At 62.1% G+C, this 16791-nt stretch overlaps 1 protein-coding gene across 4 annotated transcripts in view; it reads left to right on the forward strand.

Annotated features, from left to right (window-relative positions):
- LOC136303749 (cyclic AMP-dependent transcription factor ATF-7) overlaps window positions 1-16791 on the forward strand; it is a 53641-nt gene that overhangs the window by 6843 nt on the left and 30007 nt on the right. For all 4 annotated transcript variants that reach the window (XM_066207355.1, XM_066207358.1, XM_066207356.1 and 1 more), the window contains one exon: window positions 6388-6445. In XM_066207355.1, the coding sequence (XP_066063452.1) occupies window positions 6398-6445 (48 nt within the window). In that variant the 5' untranslated portion in view covers window positions 6388-6397. The remainder of the gene's footprint in view (window positions 1-6387; window positions 6446-16791) is intronic.

Raw genomic sequence — 16791 nt, forward strand, 5'->3', positions numbered from 1 at the left:
TGCTTCTGGAGGCCGCGGAGCGTGAGGCTGTCGAGCCTCCAGGGCAGCTTTGCAGCCCGGGCTCTGCCTCCTTCCCCAGCCGGCACTTCTCAAAGCTCCCGCGGCAAACGCTCTCCCTCCGTGCCCCACACCCCAAAATAACTGCGCCGCCCGAGCTGAGGCCCCGGAGCCGCCCGCGGGGCCTCTCCCCGCAAAACTGAAAGTCTTTCGCAATTTCCAGGGGTGGATCCAGCTGGGAGAGGCCGGGAGAGCTGCGGGCACCCCGGGCCGGGCCCAGCGCCGTGCCCCCAGGCCGGGCTGGGACCCGCAGAGGGGCCGGCGAGGGGCCGGGCGGGCTCTGCAGCGCCCCTGGGACCCCCGGCCCCGCTCGCGGCCTCGGCGTTTGTCAGGGAGAGCTCCAGCCCGCTGTTCTGCCCGCGTTTGAGCGCGGGGCGGCGGGCACAGGGGGACGGGCTCTGTCCCCGCTGTCCCCAGAGGGGACGGGGCTCTGTCCCTGCTGTCCCAGGTGGCACAGGGAGGGGACGGGGCTCTGTCCCTGCTGTCCCAGGTGGCACAGGGAGGGGACGGGGCTCTGTCCCTGCTGTCCCAGGTGGCACAGGGGGGGACGGGGCTCTGTCCCCGCTGTCCCCAGAAGGGACGGGGCTCTGTCCCTGCCCTCCCGGGGGGGCCCTGCTGTCCCCAGCCCATCCCGAGGCTCAGGGGGCTCCGGGCTGGCCATGGCCGCCCTCAGACAAACAGCAAGGAGCCTTTCCTGCTCCCTTGCTGGCGTTTGCAGGGAGCCGTGGGGCTGCCCTGGGGGCTGGCGTGGCCCCGGGGCCGCCTCCCCTCCTGCCGCCCCCCGGGGCTGGCGCTGCCGGGCCTTTGTGTGTCCTGCTGGCAGCTGGAGGCTCCTGCCGCCAGCCGCCCGTAACAATCCGCTTTATTGTGCCGCTCCTGCTGTCCCCCTGCCCGTGCCTGGAGCACTTTGTGTTTGAATGGCTTTGTTTGTGCTGGGCCGGGGCTGCGGGAGCTGCTGCTGGCCGGGCTCCAGCGCCGGGCTCGGGTGGCCAGGGCCGGGCTGGGGCTCCGGGGGCGAATCCCTGGGCTCAGGGCCGGGCTGGGGCTCCGGGGGTGAATCCCTGGGCTCAGGGCTGGGCTGGGGCTCCGGGGGTGAATCCCTGGGCTCAGGGCACTGCTGGGGCTCCGGGGGCGAATCCCTGGGGCTCAGGGCACTGCTGGGGCTCCGGGGGTGAATCCCTGGGCTCAGGGCACTGCTGGGGCTCCGGGGGCGAATCCCTGGGCTCAGGGCACTGCTGGGGCTCCGGGGGCGAATCCCTGGGCTCAGGGCACTGCTGGGGCTCCGGGGGTGAATCCCTGGGCTCAGGGCCGGGCTGGGGCTCCGGGGGTGAATCCCTGGGCTCAGGGCCGGGCTGGGGCTCTGGGGGTGAATCCCTGGGGCTCAGGGCCGGGCTGGGGCTCCGGGGGTGAATCCCTGGGCTCAGGGCACTGCTGGGGCTCCGGGGGTGAATCCCTGGGGCTCAGGGCACTGCTGGGGCTCCGGGGGTGAATCCCTGGGCTCAGGGCACTGCTGGGGCTCCGGGGGTGAATCCCTGGGGCTCAGGGCACTGCTGGGGCTCCGGGGGTGAATCCCTGGGCTCAGGGCACTGCTGGGCTCCGGGGGTGAATCCCTGGGGCTCAGGGCACTGCTGGGGCTCCGGGGGTGAATCCCTGGGCTCAGGGCACTGCTGGGGCTCTGGGGGTGAATCCCTGGGCTCAGGGCACTGCTGGGGCTCCGGGGGTGAATCCCTGGGCTCAGGGCACTGCTGGGGCTCCGGGGGTGAATCCCTGGGCTCAGGGCACTGCTGGGCTCCGGGGGTGAATCCCTGGGGCTCAGGGCACTGCTGGGGCTCCGGGGGTGAATCCCTGGGCTCAGGGCACTGCTGGGGCTCTGGGGGTGAATCCCTGGGCTCAGGGCACTGCTGGGGCTCCGGGGGTGAATCCCTGGGCTCAGGGCACTGCTGGGGCTCTGGGGGTGAATCCCTGGGCTCAGGGCACTGCTGGGGCTCCGGGGGTGAATCCCTGGGGCTCAGGGCACTGCTGGGGCTCCGGGGGTGAATCCCTGGGCTCAGGGCCGGGCTGGGGCTCCGGGGGTGAATCCCTGGGCTCAGGGCACTGCTGGGGCTCCGGGGGTGAATCCCTGGGCTCAGGGCACTGCTGGGGCTCCGGGGGTGAATCCCTGGGCTCAGGGCACTGCTGGGGCTCCGGGGGTGAATCCCTGGGCTCAGGGCACTGCTGGGCTCCGGGGGTGAATCCCTGGGGCTCAGGGCACTGCTGGGGCTCCGGGGGTGAATCCCTGGGCTCAGGGCACTGCTGGGGCTCTGGGGGTGAATCCCTGGGCTCAGGGCACTGCTGGGCTCCGGGGGTGAATCCCTGGGCTCAGGGCACTGCTGGGCTCCGGGGGTGAATCCCTGGGCTCAGGGCACTGCTGGGGCTCTGGGGGTGAATCCCTGGGCTCAGGGCACTGCTGGGGCTCCGGGGGTGAATCCCTGGGGCTCAGGGCACTGCTGGGGCTCTGGGGGTGAATCCCCGGGGCTGGGACCCAGGCTGCGGTGCGGGCCACCTGCCTTTTGGGGCAGTTTGTGGGTAAAACCCCGTCCCTGCCTCTGCCCCTGCTGCAGTTTTCGTGCAGAGCCCCAGCGCCGCCTGGATCCTCCCTCAGGACTCTGTGCCCCGTTTAATGGCCTGGCAGGGTTTTGGTGCTGCCTCTTGGCACAGGCACCTCACCCTCAGCTGCACCTCTGCTGGGGCTTGTTCCTGCAGGCCTGCGGGCAGCGGGGCTCCTGTGTGAGTGTTCTCATCTGGGGTTTGTGTGTGAGCCTTCATCATCTCGGGGTTTGTGCCTGAGCCTTCATCATCTCGGGGTTTGTGCCTGAGCCTTCATCATCTCGGGGTTTGTGCCTGAGCCTTCATCATCTCGGGGTTTGTGCCTGAGCCTTCATCATCTCGGGGTTTGTGTCCGGGTGTTCCTCTCGCGCCTCTCGGGGTGCCGTGCCCGTGCGGTGCTCTCCAGCAGCCTGGCTTGGTGCCTCTTCAGGCTGAGCCTATTTTTAGCGGGTGGCTCTCGCAGCTCTTCTGGTTTTGGTTCTCGGTTGGTGCAGCCCTCAGCTTTAATTCTGTGGTCACGTTAGTGTGAAGTTCATCCTCGTGATTTATGGGCACAGCCCAGAACCGTGATGGTGCTGGTAGAGGAGAGAGTGCTGGAGCGGGATCTGTCCTGGAGAGGGATCCCAGCTGGAACAGGGATCCCTGCTGGCACAGAACAGTGTCTGCATCCCCCCGGGTGTTTTTCGGGACCTGCAGCAATCCCAGTGCGTTCCCAGTGCATTCCCAGTGCATTCCCAGAGCTGCAGTGGCCCAGTGTTGGGCACCAGCATTCCTGCAGCACAGTCACGTGCCAGGACAACAATAGAGCCTTTTATTTTTAGAGCATTCCCCGGCCCGGCTCTGTCCCCGGCATCCAGCAGAGTTCAGGTCCAGGGAGGTTCTTCCATCTTCGCGCTGAGGTTTGAGGAGAGGTGATTTTTTTGCCGTTTTGTGGTTTTTTCTGATGGCCTTTGAGGTGATACAGAAGCCCCGGTGGTCCGGAGCTGCCGCAGGAGTGTGGGCGCCCCGGGGGCGAAGGGCCGGCTGCTCCTGCCTCTGGCAGATCAGAAGGGACCCCGAATCCCAAATCCTGGCCTCAGACACTGCCAGCCTCAGCTCCTCGGCCGGTCCAACCGGACACAACCCGACCCCGGGACGTGCGGGGGCTGTGGTGACAAAGGGTGGCCCTCCCAAAGTGTGTCACCAGGCTGTCCCCAGCCCCAAACCCGTCCTGCGCCGGGCCCAGCTCAGGGCTGGGGGGAGTCCCCGGCGGGGAGAGCTTTGCCAGCGTCGTCCTGCTTCTCCTGCCCTGCTTTCACACGGGATTTCTCAGCTGGGTGGCACTGGGGCGTCCTGGGGGCACCCCGGGGCTCAGGCTGTGCTGCCATCGCTGTCCCGGAGGCGTCACAGGGCTGGTTCCTTCCCGGGAGCCCCAGAATTCCCTCTGGGAATCCCTGACCCCAGGATAACTCGTGTTCCTGCTCCGGGAATCCCTGACCAGGATAACTCGTGTTCCTGCTCCGGGAATCCCTGACCAGGATAACTCATGTCCCTGCTCTGGGAATCCCTGACCAGGATAACTCGTGTTCCTGCTCTGGGAATCCCTGACCAGGATAACTCGTGTCCCTGCTCTGGGAATCCCTGACCAGGATAACTCGTGTCCCTGCTCTGGGAATGCCTGACCAGGATAACTCGTGTCCCTGCTCTGGGAATGCCTGACCAGGATAACTCGTGTTCTGCTCCGGTCCTGTGGGCCGCAGGGACAGCAGCAGCTGGGCTGGGTGTGACTGGGAGCCCCGGGGCGTTGGGCAGTCGAGGGGAGAAACCAGCTCAGCCCCGGGAAACGGGCCCCGAGGGCAGGGGGTGTTCTGGTTCTCCCTGCACCCCGGGCAGCCTCGCCCCGGGAGAAAATCCGCTTTCACGGAGGCTGCAGCTCGGGGGGAGTTAGAGCTGCTGCAGGGAAGGTGGGAAGGAGATCCTGGGGGGTCACAGCCCCTGTCCCCTGTCCCTGTGGGGTCACAGCCCCTCTCCCCTGTCCCTGTGGGGTCACAGCCCCTCTCTCCCATCTCTGTGGGGTCACAGCCCCATCTCTGTGAGGTCACAGCCCTGTCCCTGTGGGGTCACAGCCCCTCTCTCCTGTCCCTGTGGGGTCACAGCCCCTCTCTCCCATCCCTGTGGGGTCACAGCCCCTCTCTCCTGTCCCTGTTGGGGTCACAGCCCTGTCCCTGTGGGGTCACAGCCCCTCTCTCCCATCTCTGTGAGGTCACAGCCCCGTCCCTGTGGGGTCACAGCCCCTCTCTCCCATCCCTGTGGGGTCACAGCCCCTCTCTCCTGTCCCTCTGGGTCTCGCTGCCGTGGCCGAGGGCCGGGAATTCACCTCCTGCAATGGACAAATCCCCAGTTCTGTTCCCTCTAAGCAGCTCATCCATCCTTTCCCGGGGCACAGGAGCTCCTGCCGCTCCCCCCGCCGCGTCCCTGTGCTCCTAAAAACGCCCGGACCCTGGGGGCTGCCAGTGCCAAGCCGTGCCGTGCCGTGCCGGGTCCCTCCCGGCGTTCCCGGGGGAGCCCCCCGGCAGCCCCCCGAGGGGGGAGCATTTGCCTTACTGCGGCCTCCTCAAACCCTGCTGTAAAAATACCAGTGGGTGGAGGGCACCGCTGTCATTCCTCGAGTTCGGGGCGGGGAGGGGGGAGGCTTTTCACGTTATTTACTCTTATTTTTTATTAATGAGGGCAGCTTCTCTCGTAGCATAATCGGAGTGAGTGTTTTGTTATCCTTGGCTGTAATCCGTGATAAACTGCCCCTGCCATCAGCCTTGTAGTTTACCCACTGGGGAGCCCGATTATTGCCTTGTAAAACGGAGCACCACTCCTATAATCCCTTAATTAATTAAATGACAAATTTTACTTCTCTCCCATTGAAAATATAACCGGTGCACAGAGAGAGAGAGAGGGAGGCCTTGGATTTATTTGACGGCTGCTCGCCGGCTCTCTGTTTTCCCCTGGATTGCCACTGTCCCTGCTGGTTTGTTGGAGTGTGGGGGGGATTCCAGGGCCGGCTCTGGGGGTCCCTGGGGATCCCAGGATCTTCCCTGATCCCATAAACGCCGGGGGAGGGCGGATGGGGCCGTGCTGGGGGTTTGGCTGCGGCAGGAGCTCCCCTGGGTGATGGGGCAGCCCAGGGGGGCTCCCACACCTTTCCGGGTAAAATCCCACCCAAATCCTAAACCTGGGGCTGGAGTAATTCCCACGGCAGTGCGCTGATAAACCCGACGCAGCAGAGGGGCAGCTCCTGCTGCTGCTCTGGGGACGTGTCGGGGCTGTTCAGGGACGTTCTAGGGGCTGTTCAGGGATATCTTGGGGCTGTTTAAGGACGTTTTGGGGCTGTTTAAGGATATCTGGGACTGTTCAGGAACGTTTTGGGGCTGTTTAGGACGTTTTGGGGGCTGTTTAAGATGTTTTGGGGCTGTTTAAGATGCTTTGGGAGCTGTTTAAGATGTTTTGGGGCTGTTCAGGGACGTTTTGGGAGCTGTTTAAGATGTTTTGGGGCTGTTCAGGGACGTTTTGGGGCTGTTTAGGACGTTTTGGGGGCTGTTTAAGATGCTTCGGGGCTGTTTAGGATGTTTTGGGGCTGTTTAAGATGTTTTGGGGCTGTTCAGGGACATTTTGGGGGCTGTTTAAGATGTTTTGGGGCTGTTTAAGATGCTTTGGGGCTGTTCAGGACGTTTTGGGGCCGTTACGGATCTCCCTGTGCTCTCTGCCCCCCAGGTGCTGAAGGATGGGTGACGACCGGCCCTTCGTGTGCGGCGCCCCGGGCTGCGGGCAGGTACGGCCGGGTTACCTCTGGGCTTTGGTGGGGCCGGGGCTGCTTTACCCCAGAGCTGCTGTTCCGTGGGATCCCGGAGGAAAGCAGAGCCGGGATCTGCAAATCCACCCCCACGGCACGGGGGCTGGCCCCTCGTCCCACAGCCCTGCGGGGCCGGGGCCCCGAGTTCCTCCTCTGGAGCAGCTGGGAATGTGACAGGTGATGGGCAAATGCTCCCCAAAAGGCTATTTCGGGATGGGCCTCCTGCCCTCCTTCCCGCTGGGAATTTCTCCTCCCCGGGGCCGCTGCGGCGGGTTTTGGGATCAGAGAGGTGAAGGAGTCACACGTTCCCATCCCATTCTCCTTCCATCTCCAGGGAAAACTCTGCTCCCATCCCATTCTCCTTCCATCTCCGGGGAAAACTCTGCTCCCATCCCATTCTCCTTCCATCTCCGGGGAAAACTCTGCTCCCATCCCATTCTCCTTCCATCTCCAGGGAAAACTCTGCTCCCATCCCATTCTCCTTCCATCTCTGGGGAAAACTCTGCTCCCATCCCATTCTCCTTCCATCTCCAGGGAAAACTCTGCTCCCATCCCATTCTCCTTCCATCTCCGGGGAAAAATCTGCTCCCATCCCATTCTCCTTCCATCTCCGGGGAAAACTCTGCTCCCATCCCATTCTCCTTCCATCTCCGGGGAAAACTCTGCTCCCATCCCATTCTCCTTCCATCTCCGGGGAAAACTCTGCTCCCATCCCATTCTCCTTCCATCTCCAGGGAAAACTCTGCTCCCATCCCATTCTCCTTCCGTCTCCAGGGAAAATGGTGCTGTCCCAAAGCTGAGCTCGGGGGCTCTCTGGCACTTGCTACTGGGAGGAACTGGGAGATCATGGAATTCCTGCTGGTTTAGTGGGATCTGCTGGGAGCTGGGGGATCATGGAATTCCTGCTGGTTTAGTGGGATCTGCTGGGAGCTGGGGGATCATGGAATTCCTGCTGGTTTAGTGGGATCTGCTGGGAGCTGGGGGATCATGGAATTCCTGCTGGTTTAGTGGGATCTGCTGGGAGCTGGGGGATCATGGAATTCCTGCTGGTTTAGTGGGATCGGCTGGGAGCCGTGGCTGCCCTGGCAGTGCAGCCCCTGCAGAGCCCAGCAGGGTTGGGGTTGTCTGTTCTGAAGCCCTGGGACCTCCGAAAAGCCTTTTTTGGGGGAATGGTGGCTCTGGGTCAGATCCCGAGGGATGTGCTGACGCTGCTGTCCTGGCTGTGCTGGGTTCCCAGGCTGGGATGGCTTTGGGATGGCTTTGGGATGGCTCTGGGATGGCTTTGGGATGGCTCTGGGATGGCTTTGGGATGGCTTTGGGATGGCTTTGGGATGGCTTTGGGATGGCTTTGGGATGGCTCTGGGATGGCTTTGGGATGGCTCTGGGATGGCTCTGGGATGGCTTTGGGATGGCTCTGGGATGGCTTTGGGATGGCTTTGGGAAGGACAGTCCGTCCCAAGGGCCCTGTGTGTGTTTATTTCACACCTTCCTGCCTCCCGTGGGGCTTTAACTGGGCTTGAAGGGAATTGTGCATCCCCAGAGAGCGTCCTTGGAGGGATCTGTGCTGCTGTTCCTTCTCGCGGCACAGAAATGGGTCAAGCCCCTCACCTGGGAGTCCCGGGGACTTCAGAAACGCAAATTTAGGGTTTCCCAGTTCTCTGGTCATCGTGGCATGGGCCTCACCCAGATCCTTCCCTCCCCCTTGCAGGTGAACTTCCTCCTTTTGCCTTTTCTTTTTTTCTTTCTCTCTTTTTTTTTTTCTTTTTTTTTTTTTTTTTGGGAGGCTGCTTTTTATCTGAAACTTCTTTGCCTGTGAAATTGTGCAGGCCATTTATAAAATGTATTAGCTGTGTTTGAGCACTTAATGGTGTGAGCCCTTCAATCACACGGCCTTAAAACCGGCTTCAAACAAGCAATTAAGGCAAACAACAATGTATTTAAATTTAATCTCCCACAATCTCCCACAAATGACATATAAAGGTGGCTGCTTCCTCCTCTGGCTGTTCCAGCCTGCTGCTTATGGGTAATTCCGACAATTCTTCATGTTAATATGGAAATGCTGGGATCCTGGTGATTCATGGGGATCCAGCCTGACCTCGGCAGCTTTTCCTCAGCGTCCTTCAGGGGACGGGGGGATCCAGCCCGGCCCCACGGGAGTGTCCCCACAGCCCCGCCCGGGGGGTTTGGGGACAGGCAGGGACAGTGGGGATGGGCTTCCGATCTGTTTGTGGGGCTGCGGATCCTCCCTGTGGAATTCCAGGTGTTTCCTGTGTCAGGTGATCCCTTAAAACCCCAGGGAGCTCTGAGCCGGTCGCTGTAAATCCCAAAGGAACTCTGGTTCTCTGTGCTGGGGATGGGCTTCGGGTCTGTTTGTGGGGCTGCGGATCCTCCCTGTGGAATTCCAGGTGTTTCCTGGATCATCCCTTAAAACCCCAGGGAACTCTGAGCCAGTCCCTGTAAATCCCAAAGGATCTGCTTCTCTGTGGTGTACCTGTGCTGGGGATGGGGTTCGGGTCGGTTTTTAGGGCTGCAGATCCTCCCTGTGGAATTCCAGCACAGCCCCATCCTTTATGCCTTAATCCCTTTTTCCCTCCCTTTTTGATTTTTTCCCTCCCCGTTTTTTCCCTCCCTTTTCCCCTGTTTTTCCCCCCCATTTCGCCCCCATTTCCCCCGTTTTCCCCGTTTCCGTGCAGGAGGATGTGCTGGGGGCTCCCAGAGCAGCCGTGCAGACCCGTGTGCGTGCCGCCCTCGCGGCCGGGCCCGCTGTAAACATGTTTGGGGTTGCCAGGGCTGCGGGGGCGTTATTTTGGGATGCTCCCGGGTGTCCCCTGCCAGCAGCTGGCTCGGAACGTGCCCCGCGGCAAAGATCCCGCCCCGGGTCGGGCGCCCGGAGCCTTCCCCGCAAGGACAGCTGGAGAATTTCCCCTTTCCCGGCTCCCCGAGCCCCGGGAATGGGGCTGGTCCCGCCCCCGGGAGGGCAGCGGGGAGCGGGAGCAGCCCCTGCCCCTGGAATGGGCCCGGAAGGGATGCTTGGAATGGGCCCGGAATGGGCCTGGAATGGGTCCGGAATGGGCCTGGAATGGGCCTGGAATGGGCCTGGAATGGGCCTGGAATGGGCCCGGAATGGGTCCGGAATGGGCCTGGAATGGGCTTGGAATGGGCCCGGAATGGGCCTGGAATGGGTCCGGAATGGGCCTGGAATGGGCCTGGAATGGGCCTGGAATGGGCCTGGAATGGGCCCGGAATGGGTCCGGAATGGGCCTGGAATGGGCTTGGAATGGGCCCGGAATGGGTCTGGATTGGGTCTGGATTGGGTCTGGAATGGGCCCGGAATGGGCCCGGAATGGGCCTGGAATGGGCCCGGAATGGGTCTGGATTGGGTCTGGAATGGGCCCGGAATGGGCCCGGAATGGGCCTGGAATGGGCCCGGAATGGGCCTGGAATGGGCCTGGAATGGGCCCGGAATGGGCCTGGAATGGGCCTGGAATGGGCCCGGAATGGGCCTGGAATGGGCCTGGAATGGGCCCGGAATGGGCCTGGAATGGGCCTGGAATGGGCCCGGAATGGGTCCGGAATGGGCCTGGAATGGGCTTGGAATGGGCCCGGAATGGTTCTGGATTGGGTCTGGAATGGGCCCGGAATGGGCCCGGAATGGGCCTGGAATGGGCCCGGAATGGGCCTGGAATGGGCCCGGAATGGGCCTGGAATGGGTCCGGAATGGGCCTGGAATGGGCTTGGAATGGGCCCGGAATGGTTCTGGATTGGGTCTGGAATGGGCCCGGAATGGGCCCGGAAAGGGCCTGGAATGGGCCCGGAATGGCCCTGGAATGGGCCTGGAATGGGCCCGGAATGGGCCTGGAATGGGTCCGGAAGGGATGCCTGGGCCAGGATTTCCTGTGTGCTGCTCACCACCCTCCAGAGCCCGGAATTCCACCCCTCCAGGCCTGGGGCTGGGAGTGTTCCCCAGCTTTGGGCAGGGGGACAGCCCCACGTCATTAATTAGGGAATGAACTTAATCAAACGCTCGGGTCCGCGGGGACCTGGACATCGCAGCAGGAGCTGGGAGTGTTCCCGAGGGGGCACAGCCCCACCCGGGTTAGCCCCGGGGGACCGGAGGGAGTTGGGCACCGCTTCGGGGCTGGGAGGTGCGCAGTGGGACAGCTCCGCCCGGTTAATTAGGGTTAATTGGGGCATTAGCTGGCTCATTAAGGCTGCTGCCCCAGGAGCCGCGGGGAGGTTTCTCCGCGTCTGGCCCCATCTCCTTGGGGGCGACCCTCGGGCCGGCCCGCTGTGCCCAGGCCAGCGGCGCGGTGTTGAGGACGTTTCCGTTCACGAGGCACGCCGCCCGCCGCGGCTCCGGAGCCCGGTTATCCCGGCCGTTTCCTCGCACAATCGCTCCCTTTTTAACCCACCCCCCTTCATCTCCCAGTTTATCCCCCTTACCCATTTCTCGGAGGGGCTGCTCCGTGCGGCGTTCAGGAAACGCCGAGTCCAGAACTTTTCACGAGGCCAGAAAAATGATTTTTTTTCCCCCCCTCCCCTCTCCTTGCTGGTTTATTGTATCCTCTTATCTTGTCATATAATAGAAATAATGTTTATGGCGTCGAGGCCTCAGCATCACTTGGCATTTAACCAAGCTCAAAAGCAGTTTATTGCTTTGTATACGCTGCTGCCATGGCCATTATCCCTTAAATCTCTATTGCCCGGTAATGGATGAGGCCCCAGACAGCTCCTGCCATTGGCCGGGCCGGCCCTGGGGCCTTGCAGAGTCCAAACCGGCGTGGATTGTTCCTTTAGAGGGTGTGCGGAGGGGGAAACGCTGCGCAGGGCTGCACTGGGGCTGCATGGAGCTGCAGGGGCTGCGCTGGGCTGTATGGAGCTGCACAGGGCTGCATGGAGCTGCACTGGAGCTGCACTGGAGCTGCAGGGGCTGCACTGGGCTGCGCTGGGCTGCATGGAGCTGCAGGGGCTGCACTGGGCTGCATGGAGCTGCAGGGGGCCACTCTGCAGAACGGGGGCTCCGCCGTGGTGGCCGTGGGCACCTGGAGCTGCCCCTCCAGGGCTATGGGGACACACCTGTCACAGCGCTGGGGCACCACGGTGACCAGGACACCACTGTGACCAGGTGTGACCATGGTGACCAGGACACCACGGTGACCAGGTGTGGCCGCGGTGACCAGGACACCACGGTGACCAGGTGTGGCCGCGGTGATCTGGACGCTGCAGTGACCAGGACACCTGGATGACCAGGTGTGACTCCCTGCACCGGCCCAGTGTCAGCACGGAAACCACGTAGGAGTAGAACAGGGATAAAATGCTCCTTTTTGGCTCCTTTTTTGCTCCTTTTGGCTCCTTTTTTGCTCCTTTTTGCTCCTTTTTGGCTCCTTTTTGCTGTGCTGGGCCACAGCTGCCCCTCAGCCTGCGGGGACAGTCGGAGCCGTGTCCTGCAGCCGGGCCTGGGGCTGGTCCATAACCCAGGGACAATCTGGAGCTCAGGAACTCCAGCACCCACTGCCCGGCCCCTTCCCGGCTGCAGCTTTTCACTGGGAGCCCTGGCGAGGAGCGTCTCCTGGGCAGGCCTCCCTGCTTTCCCAGGAATGCAGGGTCCGTTCCCAGAGGGAATCCCTGACAGCTGCTGCAGTCCCTGCACCGGGCTGCAGTCCCTGCACGGCTGCAGAGGGCTGCAGCAGCTGTGCATGCAGGCAGGGAATGCAGGTTCCCAGAGGGATGAATGCCGGTCCCAGAGGAATGCAATCCCTGACAGCAGCTGCAGTCCCCGCACAAGCAGCACAGCTGCTGCACGGCTGCAGCCCTGCAGGCTCTGCAGGCAGGCAGGGAATGCCGGTCCCAGAGGAGTGCAATCCCTGACAGCAGCTGCAGTCCCTGCACAAGCAGCACAGCAGCTGCACGGCTGCAGCCCCGCAGACTCTGCATGCAGGCAGGGAATGCTGGTCCCAGAGGAATGCAATCTCTGACAGCTGCTGCAGTCCCTGCACCGGGCTGCAGTCCCTGCACGGCTGCAGAGGGCTGCAGCAGCTGTGCATGCAGGCAGGGAATGCCGGTCCCAGAGGAATGCAATCCCTGACAGCAGCTGCAGTCCCTGCACAAGCAGCACAGCAGCTGCACGGCTGCAGCCCCGCAGACTCTGCATGCAGGCAGGGAATGCTGGTCCCAGAGGAATGCAATCCCTGACAGCAGCTGCAGTCCCCGCACAAGCAGCACAGCAGCTGCACGGCTGCAGCCCCGCAGACTCTGCATGCAGGCAGGGAATGCCAGTCCCAGAGGAATGCAATCTCTGACAGCTGCTGCAGTCCCTGCACCGGGCTGCAGTCCCTGCACGGCTGCAGAGGGCTGCAGCAGCTGTGCATGCAGGCAGGGAATGCCGGTCCCAGAGGAATGCAATCCCTGACAGCAGCTGCAGTCCCCGCACAAGCAGCACAGCAGCTGCACGGCTGCAGCCCCGCAGGCTCTGCATGCAGGCAGGGAATGCCGGTCCCAGAGGAATGCAATCCCTGACAGCAGCTGCAGTCCCTGCACAAGCAGCACAGCAGCTGCACGGCTGCAGCCCCGCAGACTCTGCATGCAGGCAGGGAATGCCGGTCCCAGAGGAATGCAATCCCTGACAGCAGCTGCAGTCCCCGCACAAGCAGCACAGCTGCTGCACGGCTGCAGCCCCGCACGCACACAGGGCTGGCTCCGGGAGCTCCGGGGCTGTTGGCAGGAGCAGGAGGGGATTAATTTGAGCCGTAACTCCTGGACTGTCAGCAGAGCCCAATGATCTCCCCCACCTCTCGCTGAAGGTATTTTTGGAGGTGGGGAGGGGGAAGGCTAATTTTGAATAATAATAAGCTTGAGAAGGCATCTGAAACCAGTAAACGTTTATTTTTTACACTCCTATAACTTAAAAACGGCCAAACCAATTTAAACCAAATTGGATAATAAAAAATATTGCTCCTAGGCTGAGCCCCTGTTTGCCAAGTTCCAGCCTAGAATGAATTTTTATGGCCAAATTATAAACCCCCTAGAAATGAAGGTTTAAAATGGAAATGTTGACAGACCTTTAACTACAAAAGCACCGTAATAGAACTTCTTTTTTTCTAAAATGGCCGGTTTAAAATATAATTAAGGCTTAAATATTATTTAATAGCAGCATTTCCTGTAAGTTAAAATCTTTATCATTCCTCTGGCTGGGATTCCTTGGCGGTTCCTGCGCAGCACGTGTGTGCCACGGCCCCCCGCGTGTCCCAATTCCAGCCGGGAATGCCGGAGCTTCCCGCAGCTTCCCGCAGGGCTCCGCGCCGAGCTCGGCGCTCCTTCCCTGCAGGGAGCGGCGATGAGCCCGGGGATGGGGGACAAGCGGTGGCTGTGCTGGTGTTCCCGGGGGACACCGGCATGAGCCGGGATGAGGCGGGATGAGGCGGGATGAGGCTGGAAGCTCCTGGAAGCTCCGTGCCGTGCCGCAGTGTCCTTGCAGGAAAGGCTTTTGTGATGCAGAGCCCAGCTCAGGCTTCTCCCTGCTCCTTTCCCGAGGGGTGCAGCCGCGGGCAGGGTGCCACTGGCCTCGGGGTGACACTGGCACTGAGATGGCACTGGGGTGGCACTGGCATTGTGGTGACACTGGTCTCAGGGTGGCACTGGCATTGTGGTGACGCTGGCATTGTGGTGACACGTGCACTGGGGTGACACTGGCATTGTGGTGACGCTGGCATTGGGGTGACACTGGCATTGTGGTGACGCTGGCATTGGGGTGGCACTGGCATTGTGGTGACACTGGTCTCAGGGTGGCACTGGCATTGTGGTGACGCTGGCATTGTGGTGACACGTGCACTGGGGTGACACTGGCATTGTGGTGACGCTGGCATTGGGGTGGCACTGGCATTGTGGTGACACTGGCATTGGGGTGGCACTGGGGTGGCACTGGCATTGTGACACTGGCATTGTGGTGACGCTGGCATTGGGGTGGCACTGGCATTGTGGTGACACTGGTCTCAGGGTGGCTCTGGCACTGTGGTGACGCCGGCATCGTGGTGACTCTGGCACTGGGATGGCACTGTGGTGACAGTGGCACTGTGGTGACGCCGTCATTGTGGTGACACTGGCATTGGGGGGCTCTGGCACTGTAGTGACACTGGTCTCAGGGTGGCTCTGGCACTGTGGTGACGCCGGCTTTGTGGTGACACTGGCATTGTGGTGACACTGGCACTGGGATGGCACTGTGGTGACGCCGGCTTTGTGGTGACACTGGCATTGGGGGGCTCTGGCACTGTAGTGACACTGGTCTCAGGGTGGCTCTGGCACTGTGGTGACGCCGGCTTTGTGGTGACACTGGCATTGTGGTGACACTGGCACTGGGATGGCACTGTGGTGACGCCGGCTTTGTGGTGACACTGGCATTGGGGGGCTCTGGCATTGTGGTGACACTGGCATTGTGGTGACACTGGCACTGGGATGGCACTGTGGTGACGCCGGCTTTGTGGTGACCCTCCCGCGATCATGCCAGCCGCGGTTCCTGGGCGTTCCCCCGGGCTTTGCTCAGGGTTTCGGGCTGGTCCCGGCGCCCCTCGGCCCGGGTTTGTCCCGCGCTCCGTTTCCGGTCCGTTTGCGGTTGATTCTCCCCCGACCCTCCCGCGGCCCAGGAGGGCGGCTCTGTCCTTTCGGGAGCGCGGTCGGGGCCGCAGAACCGCCCGAGGAGCTGCGCCGTGCCCCCCGGCGGCGGCTCCTCCTCGCTCGGTCTGGAGCCTCTCACACCCGCCGCCTTTCTGCGGGGAGCAAAGGGAGCCGAGCCAGCTCCTCAGCCGGGGCTCCGCTCTGTCCCAGAAATGCGACCGGCGCTGCCGGGAGCCGAGCCAGGCTCGGGGGGAGCACGAAACGGCTCCGAGGCAAAGCTGGAGCCGGGCCCGGGCCGGGTTTGTCCTCGCAGGAGCTGCGGCATCTGCCTCCTTTTCCCCGGAACCCGCGGGAGTGGGGCTGAGCCGCTCGGCCGGGGACGGAGGGCTCGAGGTGCCACCGGATCCTCGGCGTTGGAGCTTTCCCTGCCCGCTCCCGGCCCCGGGCGTTTTCCTGGCAAGGGCGATATTTCCCGCTGTTAAAGGCAGCGTTTGGAAGTCAAGGCTGTTTGGTTTTTGAAGCCTCGCTCGTTCCCCTGCCTGCTGCTCCCAGACAATTGTAAATCCTTTTTATTTTACTGTGAGAACAAATCACTTGCTCCTCGGAGCGGCGGCTCTGACAAAGACCTCGTTATCAGCACCGCGGATATCCCAGAATCAGCGTCGCAGCAGGGAAAAGGATTTATCCAGCCCCCGGAAAGGTGCCTGAGCTTGCAGGATTTTCTGTAAACTTCTGGTCTAAAATCCAGCCAAGCCGTCACCTCGCTTTAAAAAACCCCCAGGCTGGAGCTGGGGGAGTGTGCCTGGGTTGTGTCCCTTCCCCGGTGCTGAGCAGGGCATCTGCGCCCCTTTGCCCCGCCCTGTGCCCTGCTCTTATTGAGCACCCAAATAATCGGGGTTCGATTCCTGAGTCCCCTTCCCCGCTCGGGCCCAGCCCAGCCCAGGAGCTGAAATCTCCCTTCTTGTCCCCAGGGTTTGGTTCTGTGCGCTTGCAGCCGAAATCTCCCTTTTTGTCCTTTTCCTCCCTTTGTTTTCCTCCCTTTTTTCCCCCCCTCCCTTTTTTCTTCTCCCTTTTTCTTCTGTGTTCTCCTCCCTTTTTCTTCTCCCTTTTTCTGCCTTTTCTCTCTCCCTTTTCCTCCCTTTTCCTCCCCAGGATTCAGCTCTGTGGGCTGGCAGCTGAAATCTCCCTTTTCCTCCTTTTTTCTCCCTTTTCTTTCTCCCTTTTCCTCCCCAGGATTCAGCTCTGTGGGCTGGCAGCTGAAATCTCCCTTTTCCTCGTTTTTTCTCCCTTTTTTTTTTTTCTCTGTGGGCTGGCGGCGGCCGCTCCGCCCCTCTGCGGCAGCCGCGGATCCACGCGGCTCTGCCGGGCTGGCAGCGGGAGTAACCGGGAATAACCGGGAATACCGGGAATGCTGGAGCGCGGGCAAACAGGACACAGCGTGTCCCGGGCGCCAGGGGGCCGGCAATGCCGGGAGCAGGCTGGAAAACCGCCCCTATTCCTGTATTTCTGGAGAAACGTCTGGGGTTTTTTACCCTCGAGGGTTTGGTGGTTTGTTTTGTTTTTCCTGACATTTTGGCCCCCCGTTTGTCGCTGGTTCGTTCAGTGTGCGAGCCTCGCTCGGGGCCGGGTTTGGGGTCCGTAAAGGGGCTGGAAGTGCCGGCGGCAGCGGGGTGGATGCTGCCGCTCCCGGGGCTGGGGCTGCCGGGGTCAGCACAGGG

Source organism: Chamaea fasciata, unplaced genomic scaffold (assembly GCF_029207755.1).
Source record: "Chamaea fasciata isolate MVZ Bird 193981 ecotype frontalis unplaced genomic scaffold, bChaFas1.0.hap1 SCAF_41, whole genome shotgun sequence".
NCBI lineage: Eukaryota > Metazoa > Chordata > Aves > Passeriformes > Sylviidae > Chamaea > Chamaea fasciata.